This window comes from Lissotriton helveticus, chromosome 1_2 (genome assembly GCF_964261635.1).
Source record: "Lissotriton helveticus chromosome 1_2, aLisHel1.1, whole genome shotgun sequence".
Lineage (NCBI taxonomy): Eukaryota > Metazoa > Chordata > Amphibia > Caudata > Salamandridae > Lissotriton > Lissotriton helveticus.
In genome coordinates, this window is record NC_136058.1 from 433,695,887 (window position 1) to 433,718,948 (window position 23,062).

Consider the following 23,062-nt stretch of genomic DNA (forward strand, 5'->3'; position numbering starts at 1 on the left):
AAACTGACAGATCCCGGATAAAGCATCAAGGGCAGTTCAATGATTGTAAGAGGCTGAGCTGTGCACCTCCACGCCACAAGACGAATAAATGACCTTAGGAAAATTAAGGCAACAACAATAACAAACCGCCTCCTGTATAAACAAGTGTCCAACACCAGCTTTGATCATGGGATCGGTATGATGTGATTACCGCAGTGCTCTTTTTTCTAATATAATGACAAGCCATCATTTAGTACTCTAGGTGAATTGTAAACTCTTTCTGGGTAACTCACAACAGTCAGAGAAAAGCACAACAGAGCAGAGCCAGACAACTGACGGGTAAAAAAAAGAGTTATTGTATCTACAATACAACAGACTGTCTCAATTTGCATCGGCCAATGGGAAGATACAACTTTACCCGCAAGTGTGCATAGCCATAATCCAATCTAAAGGCACAATCGCCTACAAAGACACCTTCTACGTATTAGAAGTGTGGCAAATGTTTGGTGGCTATTGTATTTTATTGTTAAAACAGAAATCAAACGTGTAAAATACCGCACACATATGAAGTGTGTGAGAAAAACACAAGTGCTTTATCAGCCATGTTGGCCCATCAAGAAATACAGTCAAGGGATGTAGACAACTATATACCCGACCCACAGACACTAACCAAGAAAGAAGAATCATACACATGCAGCAAGAGCTTTACTTTGTCATCACTACTCAAGATTCATCAGCACACGTACACAGGACAAAAACCATTCACGTGCAGTGAATGTGTAAAGAGCTTTAGTCAGTTATCAAACCTTCAAAGTCATCAGCGAACACACACAGGGGAAAAACCATTCAAGTGCAGTGAATGTGCAAAGTACTTTAGTGAGTTATCTAGCCTTCAAAGACATCAACGAACACACACAGGGGAAAAACCATTCAAGTGCAGTGAATGTGCAAAGTACTTTAGTGAGTTATCAAACCTTCAAAGGCATCAGTGAACTCACACAGGAGAAAACCCATTCAAGTGCAGTGAATGTGTAAAGAGCTTTAGTCAGTTATCAAACCTCCAAATTCATCAGAGAACACACACAGGAGAAAAACCATTCAAGTGCAGTGAATGTGTAAAGAGCTTTAGTGAGTTTTCGAGCCTTCAAAGACATCAACAAACACACACAGGGGAAAAACCATTCAAGTGCAGTGAATGTGCAAAGTACTTTAGTGAGTTATCAAACCTTCAAAGGCATCAGCGAACTCACACAGGAGAAAAACCATTCAAGTGCAGTGAATGTGTAAAGAACTTTAGTAACTTATCAAACCTTCAAAGTCATCAGCGAACACACACAGGGGAAAAACCATTCAAGTGCAGTGAATGTGCAAAGTACTTTAGTCAGTTATCAAACCTCCAAATTCATCAGAGAACACACACAGGAGAAAAACCATTCAAGTGCAGTGAATGTGTAAAGAACTTTAGTAACTTATCAGACCTACAAAGACACCAGCGAACACACACAGGGGAAAAGCCATTCAAGTGCAGTGAATGTGGGAAGAGCTTTAGTCGATTATCAGTGCTTAAAAGCCATCAGCGAACACACACAGGGGAAAAACCATTCAAGTGCACTGAATGTACAAAGTGCTTTAGTGGGTTATCAAGCCTTCAAAGACATCAGCGAACACACACGGGGGCAAAATCCCATCATTGTAGCGAATGTGACAGTAGTTTCCGTGACTCTTCAGCATTAAGGAATCATCAGCAAACTCACACAGGAGAAAAACCATTCAAGTGCAATGAATGTGGGAAGAGCTTTAGTTGATTATTAGACCAACAAAGACATCAGCGAACACACACGGGGGAAAAGCCATACCATTGCAATAAATGTGTGAAGAGCTTTAGTCAGTTATCAAGCCTTCAAAGACACCAGCGTAGACACACAGGGGAAACACCATTCAAGTGCAGTGAATGTACAAAGTGCTTTAGTCAGTTATCAGACCTACAAAGTCATCAGCGAACACACGGGTAAAAAACCCTATCATTGTAGCGAATCTGACAGTAGTTTTCGTAGCTCTTCAGCAATAAGGTGTCATCTGCGAACTCACACAGGAGAAAAACCATTCAAGTGCAGTGAATGTGCAAAGTGCTTTTGTTGGTTATCACAACTTCTGAGTCATCAGCGAACACACACGGGGAAAAAACCCTATTATTGTAGTGAATGTGACAGTAGTTTTCGCTTCTCTTCAGCATTAAGATATCATCAGTGTACTCACACAGGAGAAAAACCATTCAACTGCAGTGAATGTGGGAAGAGCTTTAGTCAGTTATCAAACCTTCAAAGTCATCAGCGAACACACACAGGAGAAAAACCATTCAACTGCAGTGAATGTGGGAAGAGCTTTAGTCAGTTATCAAACCTTCAAAGTCATCAGCGAACACACACAGGGGAAAAACCATTCAAGTGCAGTGAATGTGCAAAGTACTTTAGTGAGTTATCGAGCCTTCAAAGACATCAACGAACACACACAGGGGAAAAACCATTCAAGTGCAGTGAATGTGCAAAGTACTTTAGTGAGTTATCAAACCTTCAAAGGCATCAGCGAACTCACACAGGAGAAAACCCATTCAAGTGCAGTGAATGTGTAAAGAGCTTTAGTCAGTTATCAAACCCCCAAATTCATCAGAGAACACACACAGGAGAAAAACCATTCAAGTGCAGTGAATGTGTAAAGAGCTTTAGTGAGTTTTCGAGCCTTCAAAGACATCAACAAACACACACAGGGGAAAAACCATTCAAGTGCAGTGAATGTGCAAAGTACTTTAGTGAGTTATCAAACCTTCAAAGGCATCAGCGAACTCACACAGGAGAAAAACCATTCAAGTGCAGTAAATGTGTAAAGAACTTTAGTAACTTATCAGACCTACAAAGACACCAGCGAACACACACAGGGGAAAAGCCATTCAAGTGCAGTGAATGTGTGAAGAGCTTTAGTCAGTTATCAAACCTCCAAATTCATCAGAGAACACACACAGGAGAAAAACCATTCAAGTGCAGTGAATGTGTAAAGAACTTTAGTAACTTATCAGACCTACAAAGACACCAGCGAACACACACAGGGGAAAAGCCATTCAAGTGCAGTGAATGTGTGAAGAGCTTTAGTCGATTATCAGTGCTTAAAAGCCATCAGCGAACACACACAGGGGAAAAACCATTCAAGTGCACTGAATGTACAAAGTGCTTTAGTGGGTTATCAAGCCTTCAAAGACATCAGCGAACACACACGGGGGCAAAACCCCATCATTGTAGCGAATGTGACAGTAGTTTCCGTGACTCTTCAGCATTAAGGAATCATCAGCAAACTCACACAGGAGAAAAACCATTCAAGTGCAATGAATGTGGGAAGAGCTTTAGTTGATTATTAGACCAACAAAGACATCAGCGAACACACACGGGGGAAAAGCCATACCATTGCAATAAATGTGTGAAGAGCTTTAGTCAGTTATCAAGCCTTCAAAGACACCAGCGTAGACACACAGGGGAAACACCATTCAAGTGCAGTGAATGTACAAAGTGCTTTAGTCAGTTATCAGACCTACAAAGTCATCAGCGAACACACGGGTAAAAAACCCTATCATTGTAGCGAATCTGACAGTAGTTTTCGTAGCTCTTCAGCAATAAGGTGTCATCTGCGAACTCACACAGGAGAAAAACCATTCAAGTGCAGTGAATGTGCAAAGTGCTTTTGTTGGTTATCACAACTTCTGAGTCATCAGCGAACACACACGGGGAAAAAACCCTATTATTGTAGTGAATGTGACAGTAGTTTTCGCTTCTCTTCAGCATTAAGATATCATCAGTGTACTCACACAGGAGAAAAACCATTCAACTGCAGTGAATGTGGGAAGAGCTTTAGTCAGTTATCAAACCTTCAAAGTCATCAGCGAACACACACAGGGGAAAAACCATTCAAGTGCAGTGAATGTGCAAAGTACTTTAGTGAGTTATCGAGCCTTCAAAGACATCAACGAACACACACAGGGGAAAAACCATTCAAGTGCAGTGAATGTGCAAAGTACTTTAGTGAGTTATCAAACCTTCAAAGGCATCAGCGAACTCACACAGGAGAAAACCCATTCAAGTGCAGTGAATGTGTAAAGAGCTTTAGTCAGTTATCAAACCTCCAAATTCATCAGAGAACACACACAGGAGAAAAACCATTCAAGTGCAGTGAATGTGTAAAGAGCTTTAGTGAGTTTTCGAGCCTTCAAAGACATCAACAAACACACACAGGGGAAAAACCATTCAAGTGCAGTGAATGTGCAAAGTACTTTAGTGAGTTATCAAACCTTCAAAGGCATCAGCGAACTCACACAGGAGAAAAACCATTCAAGTGCAGTGAATGTGTAAAGAACTTTAGTAACTTATCAGACCTACAAAGACACCAGCGAACACACACAGGGGAAAAGCCATTCAAGTGCAGTGAATGTGTGAAGAGCTTTAGTCAGTTATCAAACCTCCAAATTCATCAGAGAACACACACAGGAGAAAAACCATTCAAGTGCAGTGAATGTGTAAAGAACTCTAGTAACTTATCAGACCTACAAAGACACCAGCGAACACACACAGGGGAAAAGCCATTCAAGTGCAGTGAATGTGTGAAGAGCTTTAGTCGATTATCAGTGCTTAAAAGCCATCAGCGAACACACACAGGGGAAAAACCATTCAAGTGCACTGAATGTACAAAGTGCTTTAGTGGGTTATCAAGCCTTCAAAGACATCAGCGAACACACACGGGGGCAAAACCCCATCATTGTAGCGAATGTGACAGTAGTTTCCGTGACTCTTCAGCATTAAGGAATCATCAGCAAACTCACACAGGAGAAAAACCATTCAAGTGCAATGAATGTGGGAAGAGCTTTAGTTGATTATTAGACCAACAAAGACATCAGCGAACACACACGGGGGAAAAGCCATACCATTGCAATAAATGTGTGAAGAGCTTTAGTCAGTTATCAAGCCTTCAAAGACACCAGCGTAGACACACAGGGGAAACACCAATCAAGTGCCGTGAATGTACAAAGTGCTTTAGTCAGTTATCACAACTTCAAACACATAATCGAACACACCCAGGGGAAAACCAAATTCAAGTGCACTGAATGTGCAAAGCAAAATCAACAGGTGATGGACAGAATGCAGAACAATGTCATACATTCACCCCAGTACAGAGATCTGGGCCTAAATCTATTGTTTCAGTTGACTGGGGGTGAGTGTTTGTATTGTCAACGCTCCGTCCATCACCACCTTTGGGTTTTTTTTTCTCTGAATGTGCAAAGTGCTTTAGTCAGTTTTCAGTTTTAACGTCTTTATTTCGAATTATTATTCATAAAAGACACACTTAAAGAAAAAAAATACAAACAGTACAATCAAATTAACAAAATCGTAATGTTTCAAAACAAAACGAACAAGCAAAATGAATAACAAGAATTGGATAAAAAATTTCAATTAAACATACATATACAGACGTCAAGGGAGAGAAAAACAGAGAAATGTATAAAACCTTAAAATATACATTTGTATAAGAAAGAAAACTGGACGTCAATTCTGATCAGACCATAGTATAATAGAATTGCATTCTATTCAGATTATTCAAGACGATAAGTTTCGTACTGACTTGATCCTAATTAACCAAGCCCACCCAAGGAATTTAGCCATTCCGATGGATAACCATTCGGCAGTGTTTGTTCTCAAAATATACAAAGCTTCGCTACTCACTCGGGTGTTAAGTCTGGAACATATAGGTTTCAGCCATTTACATCTTGGTTCACTATAAGCTGTACATACAAATAGAAAATGACCTAATGTTTCTCTACAGTCAATACAACAGGGACAAAGGGATGATTCTGACTTCTGCCAGCCAGTAGTGAAGGCCCTCAGTGGCAGTGTACCTACACGAAACTGATGGTATAGTTTCCTGTCTAACGTTTTAAGAATAACATCCCAATAGGTCTCTATGTGGGGAACTGCTTTGTGGAGCAAAAACTGACCGGTCAAATTCAGTTTCTCCGAAAGAGCAACATGTTCTTCTTTTACCGTGGACCAGAAGAGTAGTTTGAAATCTTTTTTTGTAGGAAAAGTGTGAGAGCCCGGCTCAGACCAGAGCAAAGGAAGGCCCATTTTAATCAGAGTATTCCTGATCTGCTTAAACCACGGTATTTCACCTGCCCCCTGTTGCATTCTCACATCCTGTAATTCTCTAGCAAACATGGCGAGTTCCGGGGTGGACCAAATGCGCCTCCATAATGCCACCATCCTGTAAAGGGCTTGATGTTTAATAGAGTGCAAGCCCATATCCATCAACAATGGTAGGACTGGTGTAGAGGGGGGGAGACTGACTAAATTTCGAAGAAATTTGTTCTGTATCCTATCTAGGACAGCCAAGTCCACACAACCCCAAATATCAGCCCCGTATAAGATGGCTGAGCTAATTTTGGCACTGTAGATTTTAAGAGCAGGCAAAACTCTTTTGGTAAAAGAACATCGCTGCTCTTTCACTAGACAACCGGACAAGCGAGCAAATTTCAGACTAAGCGCCGCAACTTGCTCTTTCCATCTTAATCTATAGTCTATTGAAACACCAAAGTATGTCATTGCTTCAACCTGCTCCAGACTAGACCCATTCATAGTAACATGACCCCTCAGTGATTTATTTTTTGTCAGGACCATGAACTTGGTTTTATTGATGTTAATTTCCAGATCATTCTCATTACAGAAGTCCACAAATTTATTTATAGCTACCTGTAGGCCCTTCTGTGTTTTGGCCAGTATGAGAGTATCGTCTGCGAATATTAAGAGGGGAAATTTAGTCCCACCCAGTGAAGGGGCATCAGTAGGGGTATCTGAGAGGAACTTCACCACTTGGTTAAGAAAGAGTATAAACAGGGTGGGAGCCAGGACACAGCCCTGCCTCACTCCACGGGTCACGGGGAAGGAATCTGTGACCTGACCCTGCCGACCCCATCTAACTCTGGCAAAATTTCCCTCGTGCATCCTGATGGTAAGTTCAAGGAGTGCAGTTGGCACACCCATCCGGCTCAAGGCTGCCCACATCTTCGCTCTGGGGACCAAATCGAACGCTGATTTGAGGTCCACAAATGCAGCAAATATCGTGCCACCTCTCAGGAACACAGTTTTCCAAAAGATCATGACAAATCTTAATATCTGATCAACTGTGCTTATATATTCCCTAAAACCCGCCTGCATTGGAGACAGAATATCTACTTCAGTCATCCATGAGTGGATTTTTCCTAACAACATTCTAGCTATTACTTTTGGAGGGCATCGATAAGACTGATGGGTCGGTAGTTCCCTGCATCAGTTCTATCCCCTTTTTTGTACACGGGCAGGATCTCAGCCCCTTTCCACGAATTGGGGATTCCAGTCCCTCTGGCTATTGCATTCGCCAAAATTGTTATATACGGGACCCAGTGCGTTTGGTCATACTTAAAAAGGTCCGCAGGGATGCAGTCCATGCCTGGGGCTTTGCCATTCTGCTCTTGATTAAGGGCAGAAATGGTTTCTAATTTAGTAAAGACAATGTGATCAAGAGGAGGCACCGCAGACTGTACACTGGTATCTTCCCTATTATTAAGGGAGATCCGTTCTGTGACACTAAACTGCGCCTCATAATGCTTGACCCATTGCTCAACTGGGACATAGTTAACAGGGACATGCAAATCACCGGTCCCTCCCCATTTTACAACCTCCCAGAATTTTTGTTGATTGGATGAGGTACTTGCCTGATATAAATCCAACCAACGCTGATCATCCCATTTGGTTTTTGCCTCTGTAAGTACTTTCTTGTAATTTACCCTTGCTAACCTTATGTCCATAGCTATTTTAGATTTGATAGCAGTTAACAGGGAGCTGTGGGCAATGCGACAGGTTTTGTCGTACCATTTAGTCTTAGTTTGTACTGAGCCATTTGTCCTTCCTTTTGTAGGTTCAGTAAAAAAAAAATTTATTTTGTTAAAAAGAGACTCATGGATCGACCCAATTTGATCAAGTAAAATTCCTTCATCAAATATGGGTACCATCAAGTTTGTAGCAGCTGCGACCTCAATAGCAACTTTGTTAATAATGGAGGGGTTGTCTAGGAACCTAGCCCATCTTACCCTTCTGCAATCATTCGTAAGACCAGCATCTGCTGTAACGACGTTGGTTGCGGGGTCCAGGAAAAAACCCTCCTGCATTAATAATTTTGTTACCAGAGGATTGTGATCACTTTCAGGTCTGGTGACTACCACCATGTCCTCCAATAGTTTCCAGTACTCTAACCTTATCAAAAAATAATCAATGCGGCTCGAATGCAGGGAGTTGTCAAATGTAACCATTCCCATCGTGTCTGATTTGGTCCTACCGTTCGCTGCACGCAAATTCCATTCAAGGCAAAGACCTAGCCACTGCATAACTGCCTCAGTGACTTTTTTAACTGGTGGAATAGGTAAATGGGGAATGTTCCATAACTGATCAATCTCCCCATAACCCCCGTCATCAAGGTTGGGAAACGGTTCAAAAGAACAATTAAAATCTCCTGCCACCATAACACAATTGTCTCTACTGATGCTGTTCAAAAGAGATTCTAATTCAGCTACCACTCTCGCGGGCTTCCCTCCTGGTTGCCCTCTTGCATATATATTAATCAGGAAAAAATCCTGGATGCTTTTACCACCGAATTTCAAGGCTAAAATGTCATTGCTTGGGGTGGGGAGGTCTGTTATTGTGAGAGCTAGGGTTTGTTTTATCCAGATAACCAGACCGCCGAGGGACGTCCCTTCAATCCTTTACAGGCTAGTTTATGGTAGTTAAGATAGCCAACTCGATAGATGGGCTCTGTTGACCATGCCTACAATGTCATCAGCGAACACACAGGGGGGAAAAACCATTCAAGCGCAGTGAATGTGTGAAGAGCTTTAGACAGTTAGGGAAACAACACTTACAATGCAACTTTTACAAAGCACTACCTTTACAACGAAACTTTCACAACGCAACATCCATTACAACGCATGCCATTACAACGCAACCATTACAACGCATGTCACTATGACGCATACCTCTACAACGAGTGTCATTACAACGCAGTCATTACAACGCATACCATTACAACGCATACACATAGTACCCTTACACTATCCAACACTTACCCTACTGTTGCACCCCCTGGAGTTAGAATAGTAATTTTTACCCCTACACTATCCAACACTTACCCTACTGTTGCACCCCCTGGAGTTAGAATAGTAATTTTACCCCTACACTATCCAACACTTACCCTACTGTTGCACCCCCCTAGAGTTAGAATAGTACATTTTACCCCTACACTATCCAATACTTACCATACATGCAATGTAATGGTATGCGTTGTAAAGGTAGTATGCGTTGTAGTGGAATGCGTTGTAAAGGTAGTTTTAAAGATGCGTTGTAATGGCATGCGCTGTAATGGAATGCGTTGTAATGGATCTCACGTTGTAAAAAATGCGTTGTAAAGGTATGCGTTGTAAAAGTATGCGTTGTAGTGACATACATCCGTCAGTTATCAAGCCTTCAAACACATCAGCGTAGACACACAGGGGAAAAGCCATTCAAGGGCAGTGAATGTGCAAAGTGTTTTAGTCGCTAATCAAATCTCCAAACACATCAGCGAATACACACAGGGGAAACACCATTCAAGTGCAGTGAATGTACAAAGTGCTTTAGTCAGTTATCAGACCTACAAAGTCATCAGCGAACACACGGGTAAAAAACCCTATCATTGTAGCGAATCTGACAGTAGTTTTCGTAGCTCTTCAGCAATAAGGTGTCATCTGCGAACTCACACAGGAGAAAAACCATTCAAGTGCAGTGAATGTGCAAAGTGCTTTTGTTGGTTATCACAACTTCTGAGTCATCAGCGAACACACACGGGGAAAAAACCCTATTATTGTAGTGAATGTGACCGTAGTTTTCGCTTCTCTTCAGCATTAAGATATCATCAGTGTACTCACACAGGAGAAAAACCATTCAACTGCAGTGAATGTGGGAAGAGCTTTAGTCGATTATCAGAGCTACAAAGTCATCAACGAACGCACAGGGAGAAAACATAGAAGGGCGCTGAAAGTGTGAAGAAGACCCCACTAGCAGTAAAGAAGAAAAACAGATAACAGTATTTGCAGAGTTATAAAAGTGTTTGTTTCCAGAGATTGTTCACTCCCGTACACAAAGCAAAGCAACATGATGCACCAGGATACACAGTTGGAGGCGAGCACAATGTGGATTAAAAGAAAAGAAACATTGTTGATTTTTACTTGTTGAAGAAGAGAAACAAAGAAAAAAATTCAATCGCACCTGACCACACTTCCTTTAAAAGCAACACTGAACAATACTGGGACTAACAATGGTATTTTCAGCTAATTTGTAGGATTAGTGATAAAACCTATAAACCCAACACACCCAGAGTGGACATGTTGTCAGGGCTCTGGAGATGGAAGCTTCATTGGTAAAATGTATGTATTACTATTAACAAATGTCACTGCAGTATTTATAATGAACTAAAGCGAAGCACAAGTGTTCAAGAAATAACCTATTTTTAGATATAAATGAGCATGTAAAACTTTATAAATAAAAAATATACCTTGTTTTTAAGTAACATTTGCTGCATCTTTTACACGCTGTTATCGGTTGATGGATCAGCTCGTGCCTCCTAACTAAGTGTGACCCGTGGCTCCTCCCCGACTTGGCTCTCCCTATTCATTTTGTGACTTGCCAAACTCTTCTTTTTACCATAATTGAGCGACTGTAAGCAGCAGACACTGGTTTAAGAATGTGGTGAAATAGTGAAATCCCACATCAAAAGCATATATGTGCAGGACAATCCGTTGCACTCTCAGCAACGCGTCTTCCACACTGATAGTCCCTTGTTCTCAAATGTTCTGAAGGATTTGTCGTATGAATGCCAGAAGTGGTAGTGAGAGTCATGAAGCTAACACTAACAGTAGTGTGGGGGATATAGAGAGGAAGAGAGATAAAGTAAGCGAGAGAGACTAAGAAAGGGGGATAAAAAGAAAGAGAAATGGAAGGAGGGGGAACGGCAGGTGATTTGTATTCACCTAAAAATAGACGAAGCAGCTGAATACATGTCGATGCATGACATCACCAGCGAAACGGGCTGAACACCTGTGAATTTATATATTTATTTTTAATAGCTATAGACCAATGTAATTCCAATAACAGGGCACAAGTAAGGAAAATAGTAAAGGAGCCCATTATCAAATGCAAATCACAATGACGTCACATGTAGTGACGTCACAAGAAGTGATGTCAGGCCCTTATAATAATTTTCATGTGAAAGGTCGATGGCCTGTTTTAAAAACAAGAAACATAAAATAATGTAAGACGATGTTTTTGGATTCAGTTTTTATACATCATGTTTTTTTCCACTATCAGTTTGTAACTAAACTCAGAAATGACTAAAAGTGTAAATATTTTTAAACAGATATGGGGAACTTGGAAATTACATTTTTAAACAGTTTTCAGCGAATAAATAAAATTTGTTTTTAGTTTGCGATTGGTTCCTGAAGTTATTCATTATCAAGCCCCTAAGCCCCAAAGTGTTTCACATCTACAGTGAATTAAGCAATAGAAGGGCTAATTTTGTCAAGTTCTCTGTTCCTCTCTTGCGCCACTCACACAAATAAATAAAGGGGACGCTGCTAGTGGGACGGATAGTTACAAACACTCAGAGGCCTGTGTCTGCAGTGCTGGGGCACAAAGTAACAATTCCCAGTCGCAGGCTAAGGAGCTCGGTGGAACTGAGTCCCTTTTCTAGATAACAGTGAGGGGACCCCAACAAACTCTGCCGACCCCCGACTTGTGCCGTGCTGATAAAGCAATAGTGAATTTGAGTAATTTACAATGAATTGAAATGAGAGAAAGAGAAGAAGAGAGCGAGGTGCAGGATATATTAAAGAAAATGATAAAAAAGAGACACGGGACAAGGAAGAAGTAGCAAGGGACAGAAACGAGAGGGAGGGCTGTGGGAGAAGGTGGAATGGAAAGCAAAGAGAGAAAAGAGAGGCATGGTTAAATAAGCAGCAGGCTTGATAATAACCTGGCTTTCGTTAATAAGAACCAGTGCTTACTTTGTAAAAGGGGTGCAGCCGACACTACTGAGTATCAGGTGCTGAATACCAACGCAGTGTAGTCTTGATTCCACCTGATGCCTCTTTAATCCACCACCAGACACTCTCTGCCTCTTTATCCTACTCTAGCAGGTTTCTGCGTTTCTACCTCATATTTCCTGGGTTTTTCTCTTGTTTTTTTTTCTTTCTATCTCCTGTGTGTCTTTCACCGTATTGATGTGGAGCAGACTATAATGAGGAAAACAAGTTTAGTTCCAACAAAAATTAGTGTGATGTGCCTTACCTGCAACCACTGACTCAAATTAAGCACTGACAACAACCTGTGTATTAGGGTGTGATGATTAACACGGGAAACATACAGAATATGGAAGGAACGCATGCTACACTGGGCAATAACATATAGTTATGCAATATGCTGCAGTAAAAGGGACTTTTCACAGAGGTGAATGGGACAGAACTCTATCCGCAGAGAGCAGAGTGGCACACAGCTCTGTCCGCAGACAGCAGAGTGGTACACAGCTCTCTCAGCAGAGAGTAGAGTGGTATACATCTCTCTCCACAGACAGTAGAGTGGGACACGAATATAGCACGTTACAATGTGTGCCTTTACAAAGCAGTAGTTTACAACGCGGTTGTTACAATGACCGCGTTGTAACCTCGTGTGTCATTAAAATGCAAGTCATTGCTCTAGGGGGCGCGCTGGACTTAGGAATAGTATTAATTACTATGCCTACTCCAGTTTGCGCAACAGCAGGGAAGGCATTAGATTTAAAATCCAACACATTGCTGGTGTTGCACACCCCCAAGAGCAAGTCGTTGAAATGACTTGCGTTGTAATGACATGCGTGTTAACAACATGGTTGTTGTAAAGACCACGTTGTAAAGTAATGCGTTGTGTCTGTTGCATAGTAAACATTGTTTCCCATGGGACACAGCTCAGTCCTAAGAGAGTAGAGTGGGACACAGCTCTCTCCGAAGACAGTAAAGTCGGACACAGCTCTGTCCGCAGAGAGAAGAGTGGTACACAGCTCTTTCCACAGACAGTAGAGTGGGACACAGCTCTGTCAGCAGAGAGTAGACTGGGATGCAACTCTGTCCGCAGAGATTAGAGTGGCTGCTCTATCCGCAGAGAGTAGAGTTGTACACAGCGTTGTCCACAGACAGTATAGTGGGATGCAGCTCCGTCCGCAGAGAGTAGAGTGGGACATAGCTCTGTCCGCAGAAATTAGAGTGGGATGCAGCTCTATCTGCAGAAAGTAGAGTGGTACACAGCTCGGTCCGCAGAGAGTAGAGTGGGACACAGCTCCATCGGCAGAGATTAGAGGCGGAACATGGCTCTGTCCACAGACAGTAGAGTGGGACACAGCTCTGTCCACAGACAGTAGAGTGGAGAGCAGCTATGTCAACAGAGAGTAGAATGGGATACAGCTCGGTCCACAGAGAGTAGACTGGTACGCAGCTCTGTTCGCAGAGAGTAGATTGGGATGCAGCTCTGTCCGCAGAGAGTAGAGCGGGACCTAACTCTACATTGTGGGCAGTTAGCACTTCAAGCCACTTCTGTGCATCTCGTCACCTTCTGAGACTGATTCAGCGAAAAACCTTGCATCAAATTCCAGTGTTAATCATCACCGGAGACTGAACTTACCTTTGCCTCCTCGAGGATGGCTAGTGAGGTCAGGTACTATTTTGTGTGCACCTTAAACACTGATTCAGTGGATCTGCATTTTTTTGTATTCATTTACATTTTTGTTTGGATTAGAGTACATGACTAACAGTATCTGTTATTTCCTTTAGGACAGTTGTTTTTGCTAATTTTTAATCCTTAAATCAGAGACCTTTTGATTTTGCTTCTGAATAGCTAATAAATATTCTTGTCTTTCTAACCTTGGTTTGCATCTTAAAGTTCCTTGTCTCTTTTTACTACACTGTATTGAAATTTGTGACTTCCACTGTGTTGCTTTACCTTTGAGTGTGCCTTAGACTGTACTACTCAAGCCACGTTACCAAAAGTGAGTTAAGGGCACTTTAGTAGATGATACTTTTACCTTTGCCGACAGAAGCAAAGCAGGCGGACTCCAGGAAGCAGACCACCGAGCTGAAAAGGTTATGGTCTTAGGTGGAATCTGCAACAACTGTAGATGCAAAAAGTAAAAACCATGAGGAGTGTTGTTGGTAGCTGTACCCCCAGAATTTGAGACTGCCACCCTCTCTCAAACAGTTATAAGAGCTAAAGATGCACCCTTCAGACAATCAGGTCTCAAAAACTAAGACTGCCCGCTCCTGTCATACAAAACTCACACTGTTACCTGCATCACTTTACCCTGTTATGTGTACAAGCATTTTACGTAAACAACTTGTGCTGTGCATTGTGAACAGGCTGTCACCCCCGTTTGTATGTAAATGAGCTTCAATGACTAAACACCGCAGGCTCCCATCTCTTCCAGCGCAGATGATAATGTGATCACTGTAAGGTAATCACAAACAAAGGCTATATTGAGAAATAATCGGCTTCCAGGTCACACAGCGGTGAATATGCGGTTCTTTATTAGTTTTTTTATGTACTTTAATTTGCAGCAATTATCCAGGTTACTTTTTCTCAGTATATCGCTTTATATCGCTCTTTGCTCTCCATCAGTTAAATGTGAGGTTTGATGTTCCTAGACCATGTCCCAATCCCTTTGTCCTCGACTTGTCGCATGTGTTTTGTCCACACACTGCTCTGGGATAGGCCTTCTCAAGGTAGAAGGCGCTGTAATAGGAATAATAAATCAGACATATATGAAATTGTATGTAAACAAATATGCGCCTTTCAGTTATCAGGCACCACTAGACTCACATCTACACATGTAATTGAGCACCAGACTAAAGTGACTCCTCCCTATATAAATATGTGCCATCAGTAATCTGGCTGATGGTTCCGCTGATGCGCACAGCAAACTAAGATTCTGGGATTACGCGCATTGGCCTAAATTTTAATTGCTGAAGTTTCACGCAGTTTCGCTGATACGCACAGCTTATAAGGTTTGTGGATATTACGCACTGTAAGCAGATCACTGAAGTTTACACTTAAGTAGTAACTAGGTCTAAACATAGTATGTACATCATGCAAAATTTCACTGCCCCTCCCTTCTTTTTAAAGAAAAACATTGGTTCTGTCGGGGATATCAACTGATGTGTGATCGGTACTTAATCCTTTGAAAATAATATGCTTTTAGTCATATAATGAAGTAACACACCAAGAGAAGAAACAATTTCTGTCAAAACAACTAAGGGGCCCATTATGATCGCGGACGGACTTGAGTCCGTCCGCGATCACCGAGGAGGAGGGAACCTCCGCATGGGCATGCGGAGTTCCCTCCTGTGCAATTAGGATGTGACCGCCACCCTGGCGGTCACATCCTCTATTTGTAACATCGCGGCGGGTGCGGCTTCAAGCTGCACCCGCCGCAATGTTACAAATGCATAAATTGTATTTGTATGCAGAAAGCGGCAGGCACCGCGCGGTGCCTGCCGATTTCTGCATACAAGTACCCCCCATGTGCACCCCCCACACCCCCTTCACCCCTGGGGGCCCGCAACGGGCACCCAAACAAAAGTCTGTATGCCTTTCCACGACGGAAATGCCGCCGTGGAAAGGCATAGTACTCCAGACATCCTAATATGCCTGGCGGTGTCTGATAGACACCGTCAGACATGTTAGAGCTTTTCTGCCGCGGTTGTAAGCCGACCGCGGTGGAAAAGCGGCGGACTGAAACCAAGACCCACCAGCCATCCTAATTTGGCGGTGGGTCTTTGGTGGGTCCGCAGAGGATTTTCTGCATCCTCCGGGCCGGCGGTGGCTTCCACCGGTCCGGAGGATGCGGATAATCCTCCATCGTGATCAGCCCCCTAGTTCCTTTACTTGGTATTTTATGTATATACATATCAATAAGCGGCTGTCAAAAACGTAAAAAGGGACATATATGGTGAATGAGCCAATGGCTGTGTGGTACAGGTAGTGACTTTTTGTGATATTGTGACAAAGGGGCTGATTCACAGAACTAACTTAAGACAAAATCCTAAACGTTCTACTTTTGGATTGTCTTAAGTCTGTCTTAAGTTTGTCTTAAGTCAAACTTAAAACAAAATCCTTACTTTACTACTACTAAATGTGTTCTATGAATACCAAAAGAAGTAATTTTAGGATTTTGTCTTAAGTTAGTTCTGTGAATTGGGCCCAGAGTGCTGTACAGGGGTGGCCTAAAAAACATATATAACAAACAACAAAAATATTTAACATGCGAGTCCATAGTTCATTGCATATGCCCCACCAGAAGATACGATTCTCTTGTTCAAGTCAGGGAATTGCGTGGACTCATGAAGGCAACAACGTCGACGTTTCGACCCTAATAATTGTGCTGATTAAAGTGCATCAGAGGCGGGTCTTCATCAGGTCAAGGGGAGAGTGCCAGCCAAACGACTTGAGGTCCTACCAATTGTTCATCTAACTTTGTCGCAATATTCAGGGAGGTGTCAGCCGACACCTCCTGTTCACTTCAATAGATAGTGATCTGTTAGAGTTAAAAAATTATTTCTTTACCAGCCGGTGTGTTGTAATTTGGCAGCGATTAGGTTACCATTATTCAAATTCAGGACTGCAATTCCCCCCTGGCTTCCGCGTGTTAAAAAACATTAGTGCTGATGTTCAGAGGGCCTCTCATTCGGACACCCAATATGCGAGGAAGGTGGCATGCCTGCACTGTGGGGGTCATCCTTCTCTAACAGATAACACTTTAATGGGGCCCAGATATCGACCGGCCTAGAGGAAACCGGCAGTAGTTCAGAATATGTAGCAATCTGTTCCTGACATTATGTGAGATCGTGTAACTAGTTCTTAAATTTAGGGGCTCTGCCTCTTCCCCATCTGCAAGCTACCCTTCTCTTAGCTACCAAAAATGCCAGCGCAATAAACTTACGGTGTGCCGGCGGTATCATCTCCACATACCCTAATAGAGCGATTATTGGAGAGGGCGCCATGTCTGTATGTATCATCTTGGACACCGCAACGAATACCTGACGCCAGTAATCTTGCACTCCTTCACATTCCCATGCCAAATGTAGGAAGTCAGCCCCGGGTGCATTGCATCTATCGCAGGTGTCGGTGTCTCGCAGGTGAAATCTATGCATACGGACTGGGGTATAGTAGAGTCTATGTATAAATTTGTAATGTATAATTCTGAATCTGCTGCTTGATGAAACGCGTTCAGTTTGTTGTAAACAGAATTCCCATTGCTTGCCCGTGATTACCATGCCTAATTCCCGATCCCAGTGCATCTTGGCCGCGAGTGGTGGTGCGTCTCTCAATGTATGTACAGTTCTGTAGATGGTGGACACCAGTTTCTTGGGCGTTTCATCCCGTAATATACGCTGCAGGGGCTCAAAGGCTGGAGGCTCACTAGGAAAGCCAAGCATAATTGCTTTAAGTCCCTGGCGCAGCCTAATATAAAGGAAAGTGTCAAGAGAAGACGGGGGCCGTCAGACCCCAGACCATCTAGTGTGCAAAATATTCCCGAGTTGTACAGGTCTCCCCATGTTGCAATCTGCAAATGCCTAGTCGGTTTATGGAAAATCGCCTCCTGTAACAGGGGCATGTCTGGATGATAGGTAAGCGGAAGCAAAGGCGAGTACAGCATGGGGGCATTCAACATAGCTCCCAAACGAGCCCATGCATTGACAGTGCTCAGTAACGTAGACGGCGTCCGATCTCTACTCTGTAAGGGAGTATACAATGCCCCTTCTATTGAAATTGGATGTGCCAGCCAGTGTTCCGCCGCAATCTGGAGCATGTACAAAGGTTGGTGTATCCAAAAGTAAGCATAGTGTGCCTGAGCAGAATAATAATATAATTCAAAGTCGGGAATACCGAAGCCTCCTCGGTTGTATGGGCTGACTGGGACATCCCATCGCAGTCAAGGCGTCTTGCCCACCCACACCAGACGGGAGAGCTCCGATCGGAGCTGTTGGAAAAAAAATCTACCAGGATAATACGGTATATTCAAAAATAAGTAAAGCTATTGTGGCAGCAAAACCATTTTTATGAGAGATGCCCTGCACGCCGTTGTGGTAAATAAATAAATAATACCCTATTTTTGACTAAGCATATAGCATAACAGATAGCTCAATAAATAAGAGTCAAGATTCGAGGTAGTAGGAGTTTCTGCAGGTTTATTACAGCATAAGGACAGGATCAGGACAACCTGCATAGGAACAGAGTGAGAGTGACAGGGCCCGGCAGCTGCCGGGGCTAGGTCTGGGATGAGCGCGCTAACTTTTAATAACAATACATTGACTTATATACATAGCGCAAACACATAGCATTACATTGCAGTAGGCGTAACAGTGGGTGGAGCAGAAGGCGTGACGCGTAGCAGTCGCGAGAGATAACAGTAAAGGTAGGTGTAACTGGGCGTGTACATAGACATGTGGTGCAAACGTAACAGAATATGTCATGAATGGGCGGAAACATAGGAGGGGGCTACCTAAGGAGCCGGGACCTCTAACCTAATGGTGCGCGAAAACTGGCAATGACGTATTACTAGGAGAAGCTGGGGGCTACGAACTCTGTGCTAGGAGCAGAGACTAGAGTCTGGAGGGTCGGAGCGACATGTACCTAAACCCTATCTGGTATCTAATGTTTAGAGAACATGTTGATATAAACTAGGAGTCATGAGGGAAAAAGCTAACTTGACTCTAAGACTGGACCATGCATTATTCTATATGTAGTGCGTGATGAAGAATATTAAATGACCATTAATACAGTATTTCTCTAACGTGGAGCCGAATAGGCTAGACAATGACGGAAACTATTGATGCAGTTCAGTAGCTTAGGAATGCAGAAGAGGAGGAGGACTGAACTGATAGCTGGAACTATAACATACTTTTGGCAGACTCAGAGGCAGAACCAAGCTGCACCGGGCACTGCGAGGCAGGAAGTAAGTGAAGGGTCGAGGATACAGGTGGGGGCTGTATCGCTCCTCAGCGAGGCTTCAGGAGACAGGAGCTGAATCTGATGTCCGGGCCCTTTTGAGGCCTGGAAACGGGGACTTTATAATGGAATAACGTGCACACTGAGAAACGTGGCAACGTAACTTTACATAGGCCTGATATTCGTAGTATTCACGAGGACTGGAAAATGACATACCAGAGGTGGACACAACTATAATTGCGTCATTAATCGGACATGGGGAATAACATATGCATATTGGTCATGCACACATAACATATGATGGATGAGGCGTAGGGACACAGAACATGGCAAAATTTACTTTTCCACATTCCCTCCTTGTCACTACGTTTCCATCAGGAAACATCAATTTTCATGATACCATCTATCATTTCATACAGTATCATTTGCTCGTCTCGAATTGTCTTGGAACGGGATTTAGAACGGGGCTTGGGACTAGGAATACAAGAGGTAGCACACATGCTGCAAATCGCAGGGCCACATTGTATACAGAGGCAGCAGCTGAATATGATCGCTACTGCAATACCTAGAAAGGACAGGACTTTCCATCCCCATGCGGAAATTATATTCCAGAACCAACCGGACCATGTCCAGGTGCCTGGATCTTGGTGTAACAGATGGGCAATTTTATGGAGTCTGGTTATAGCTGAATAAACAGACGGCGCGTTATTTGGAATGAAAATGCAGCAACTAGATCCGATGACTCTACAGGCCCCGCCCCTATCGGCCAGTATGACGTCAAGGACGAGACGATTTTGCAAAACGACAAATCTCATAGCAGATTGTTCTTCGGTTAAGTTACCTAGAGCAGAGGCAGTCTCATTTACTACAGCTTCAAGGGTTCTTGTTAACCTACGGATCAGTTTACTATTCTGGACAGGTCCTACAAAGAAGAAGAAACCTTTATTGAAATCTGTATACTGTTCTAGAGTAGTTTCAGTATAATCGACAATTGGGGACTCCCTTCTATGTCTAATGTGTACTAGATGTGTGTTTCTGTGATAATCAGATGGGGCTAGGAAAACAGGTGGCAGTAGGAAGGCAATGTAACAGGTTCCCTCCCAATCGAGGGGCAGACGAACATATGCAGTTTGACCACAAATAAAATAAGAATGACGTGAAGCTTTGAAAACAGATTTCCCACTGTCACTATACTGGATAACAGTAGTACATTCACTATGACCTACATGTATGGAACCATAACTACGGACACATAATTCGCCTTTGACAGGTAATACTGAAATAGCAGGTAAGTCTGGAGTAGTATCAGACTGAACATTCAGGACCATGAAATTCGACGAATAATTACCTAAATTATATACTTCATTTTCTAGATCTGAACCTGTTCTGTGGGGGAAACCTTGCTTGTCTGGAAAACATGTACTGTTAAGAAAAGACATATCTGTCGAGGATGACGTTAACGTGGACCATGCTCCACACGAACCATTGTGTGAGAATGGATAAGGAAAGAGTGGCAGAACTCCCTTCGGTGTCTGGAAAGGGGGGAGTCGACCACACACCCAACAATTAGTGGCATTGCTGGTCTGGTGTGAGTAATGTAACATACGGATAAATGTGTTGTTGCGCATAGCGAGGCGGTAAGAATATTCGTGAGGAGGTAGATCACTAAACGTGTGCTCTACTGTAGCATTAGCAGACATATTTACATGAGGAACTGGAAAATACAGATAGAACGCATAGCTGGTGCAGGAAATCAAAATGCTGATGAATAATATGAAACTCAGAAAAACGATACATTGAATTGAGTTATTACTGACTCTCTCACTATGGGGGTCTATTTTATTCATGTCAGAAACAATCTAACCGTTTCACCTAGGGGAGGACTTATACAATCAAACTGACTGACTTATTTTACTAGACCTGAGCTTTAACTTATACTCCTGCTGCGGAGTTTTCTCTAACCAGGGAGGGAATGTAGTAATGTCTTTTGCGGGACAGTCCTTTAAAACAATGTCTTGACAGTTTTTAAAATCCTGGGAATCCTGGGAAATGTTCTTGGAGACGGGTTTCAATCCATTGAAAAGTTTTACATGAGAAAGATGGACCCACCCCTTCCTGCCTTCCAACTTGACGGCAGTACGGGTGGTCAAGAGGACCTGACGTGGCTCCTTCCAACGTGGTTCCAGCGGACTTGATCTGTCAAAATTTCTGATCATCACCAAGGAGCCTGGAACGATCTCGTGCGGTGCCACCTCGGTATTGTCTGGAAATGCGGCGGCAACCTGTGAACGACATGAGTTGAGGGCAGACATCAAGGAAGCTAGGTAATCTGTCAGCATATTACATGAAACATCGGTAATACTTCGGGGTCTAGGAGTACCCCACATGTTAGGGGGGCGGCCGAAAACGACCTCATACGGGGACAGACCTGATCTGGAATGTGCGACCATGCGCATATAAAACAGAGCGACTGGCAGAGCTACTAGCCAGTCCACACCTTTTTCTTTACAAACTTTGGCAATACGGATTTTCAGAGTCTGATTATGTCTCTCGACCAGACCGGCTGCTTCAGGATGGCGTACACAATGAAACTTCCACTGGTACCCTAACAAAAGGGAAACGTGCTTCATTAACTCTGAGGAGAATGGCTGACCGTTATCAGAATATACGACTCTAGGGAGTCCGTATCTAGGGAAGAATTCACGAACCAACTGCTTGGCAGTGGTCGCGGCTGTGTAATCTGGGACTGGATATGCTTCTGTCCATCTGGACAAAGCGCATACAACTACAAGGACATACTTGAAACCTCGACATCGCTCCATCTGAATATAATCCATCTGGAGGACCTCAAAAGGGTGGTCAGGGGGCTGGAAACCACCTTGTTCCACCGGGACACTTTTACCTGGATTAAACTGACAACATATCATACAGGTACGGACTTTCTGCTTGGCTGCAGCTCGTAAATGCTTGTTGAACCAAATGTTCTGGATACTGTCTAACATAGCTTTTTCTCCTAAATGTGCTGGACTATGTGCGGTATTGATAATGACTTGAACCATAGAATCGGGGAGAAACCATGTGGCTCTACCCTTCGTTAACCATCCTTGATCTGTCTGGACCCCTCCTTGTTCAGACCATTTCTTGATTTCATCGGGAGTAGCGTGTAACTGTATATCTATGACGTCTTGTGTAGGGTCCTTAACTGTCATGCATGTAGTCGGATCTGGAGTATGTGTCATGTTAACTGGAATGTCTGGAGTCTGTGCTGTAAGCTTGGCTGTGCGATCTGCTAGATCATTACCTTGAGAAATAATGTCAGTAACTTTCGTATGTGCTTTGCACTTCATGATAGCAATAGATGTCGGTAAATGTATGGCATCTAACAGGGCTTGAATAAGGAGACCATGCTGAATCTTGGTTCCATGAGAAGTCATGAAACCTCTCTCCTGCCAGAGCACTCCGAAGTCGTGTACAACTCCGAATGCGTAACGTGAATCTGTGTAAACATTAACTTTCAGGTTCTTGGCGTGTATACAGGCGTGTGTCAGAGTGACTAGCTCTGCTGCTTGAGCGGACAGGGTATCAATACAGTGTGTTTCAATAACTTCGGTGTCAGTAGTCACTGCATACGCGGCGACTAGTTCTCCTGTACTAGTTCTCATACATGAACCATCCACATAAAGTGTCAGGTCGGGATCTGGTAACGGAATGTCTGTCAGGTCTTGTCTTGGCTTTGTCGTAATGTTAACTACTTCCACACAGTCATGTGGGTCAGGATTTGAACTAACTGATGGTAACAGTGTAGCAGGATTCAGGACGTTGCAGCGTCTGATTTCTATGTGTGGCTGGAACAGTGTCAATTCATAACCTGTTAAACGTGCAATTGTCAAGTGCTGTGTTTGTGTTCTGTTTAAGAGAACTTCTACGGAGTGTGGAACTTGTACTGTCAGGGAGTGTCCTAAAAC

At 43.1% G+C, this 23,062-nt stretch overlaps 1 protein-coding gene across 1 annotated transcript; it reads left to right on the forward strand.

The window, feature by feature from the left end:
- Positions 1 to 377: 377 nt before the first annotated feature.
- Positions 378 to 5,119, forward strand: LOC144805070 (uncharacterized). Its single transcript, XM_078671941.1, is given in 4 exon segments — positions 378 to 403; positions 752 to 1,577; positions 1,864 to 3,375; positions 3,458 to 5,119. Coding segments are annotated over 4 exon segments (4,026 nt in total).
- The last annotated feature ends 17,943 nt before the right edge of the window (positions 5,120 to 23,062 follow it).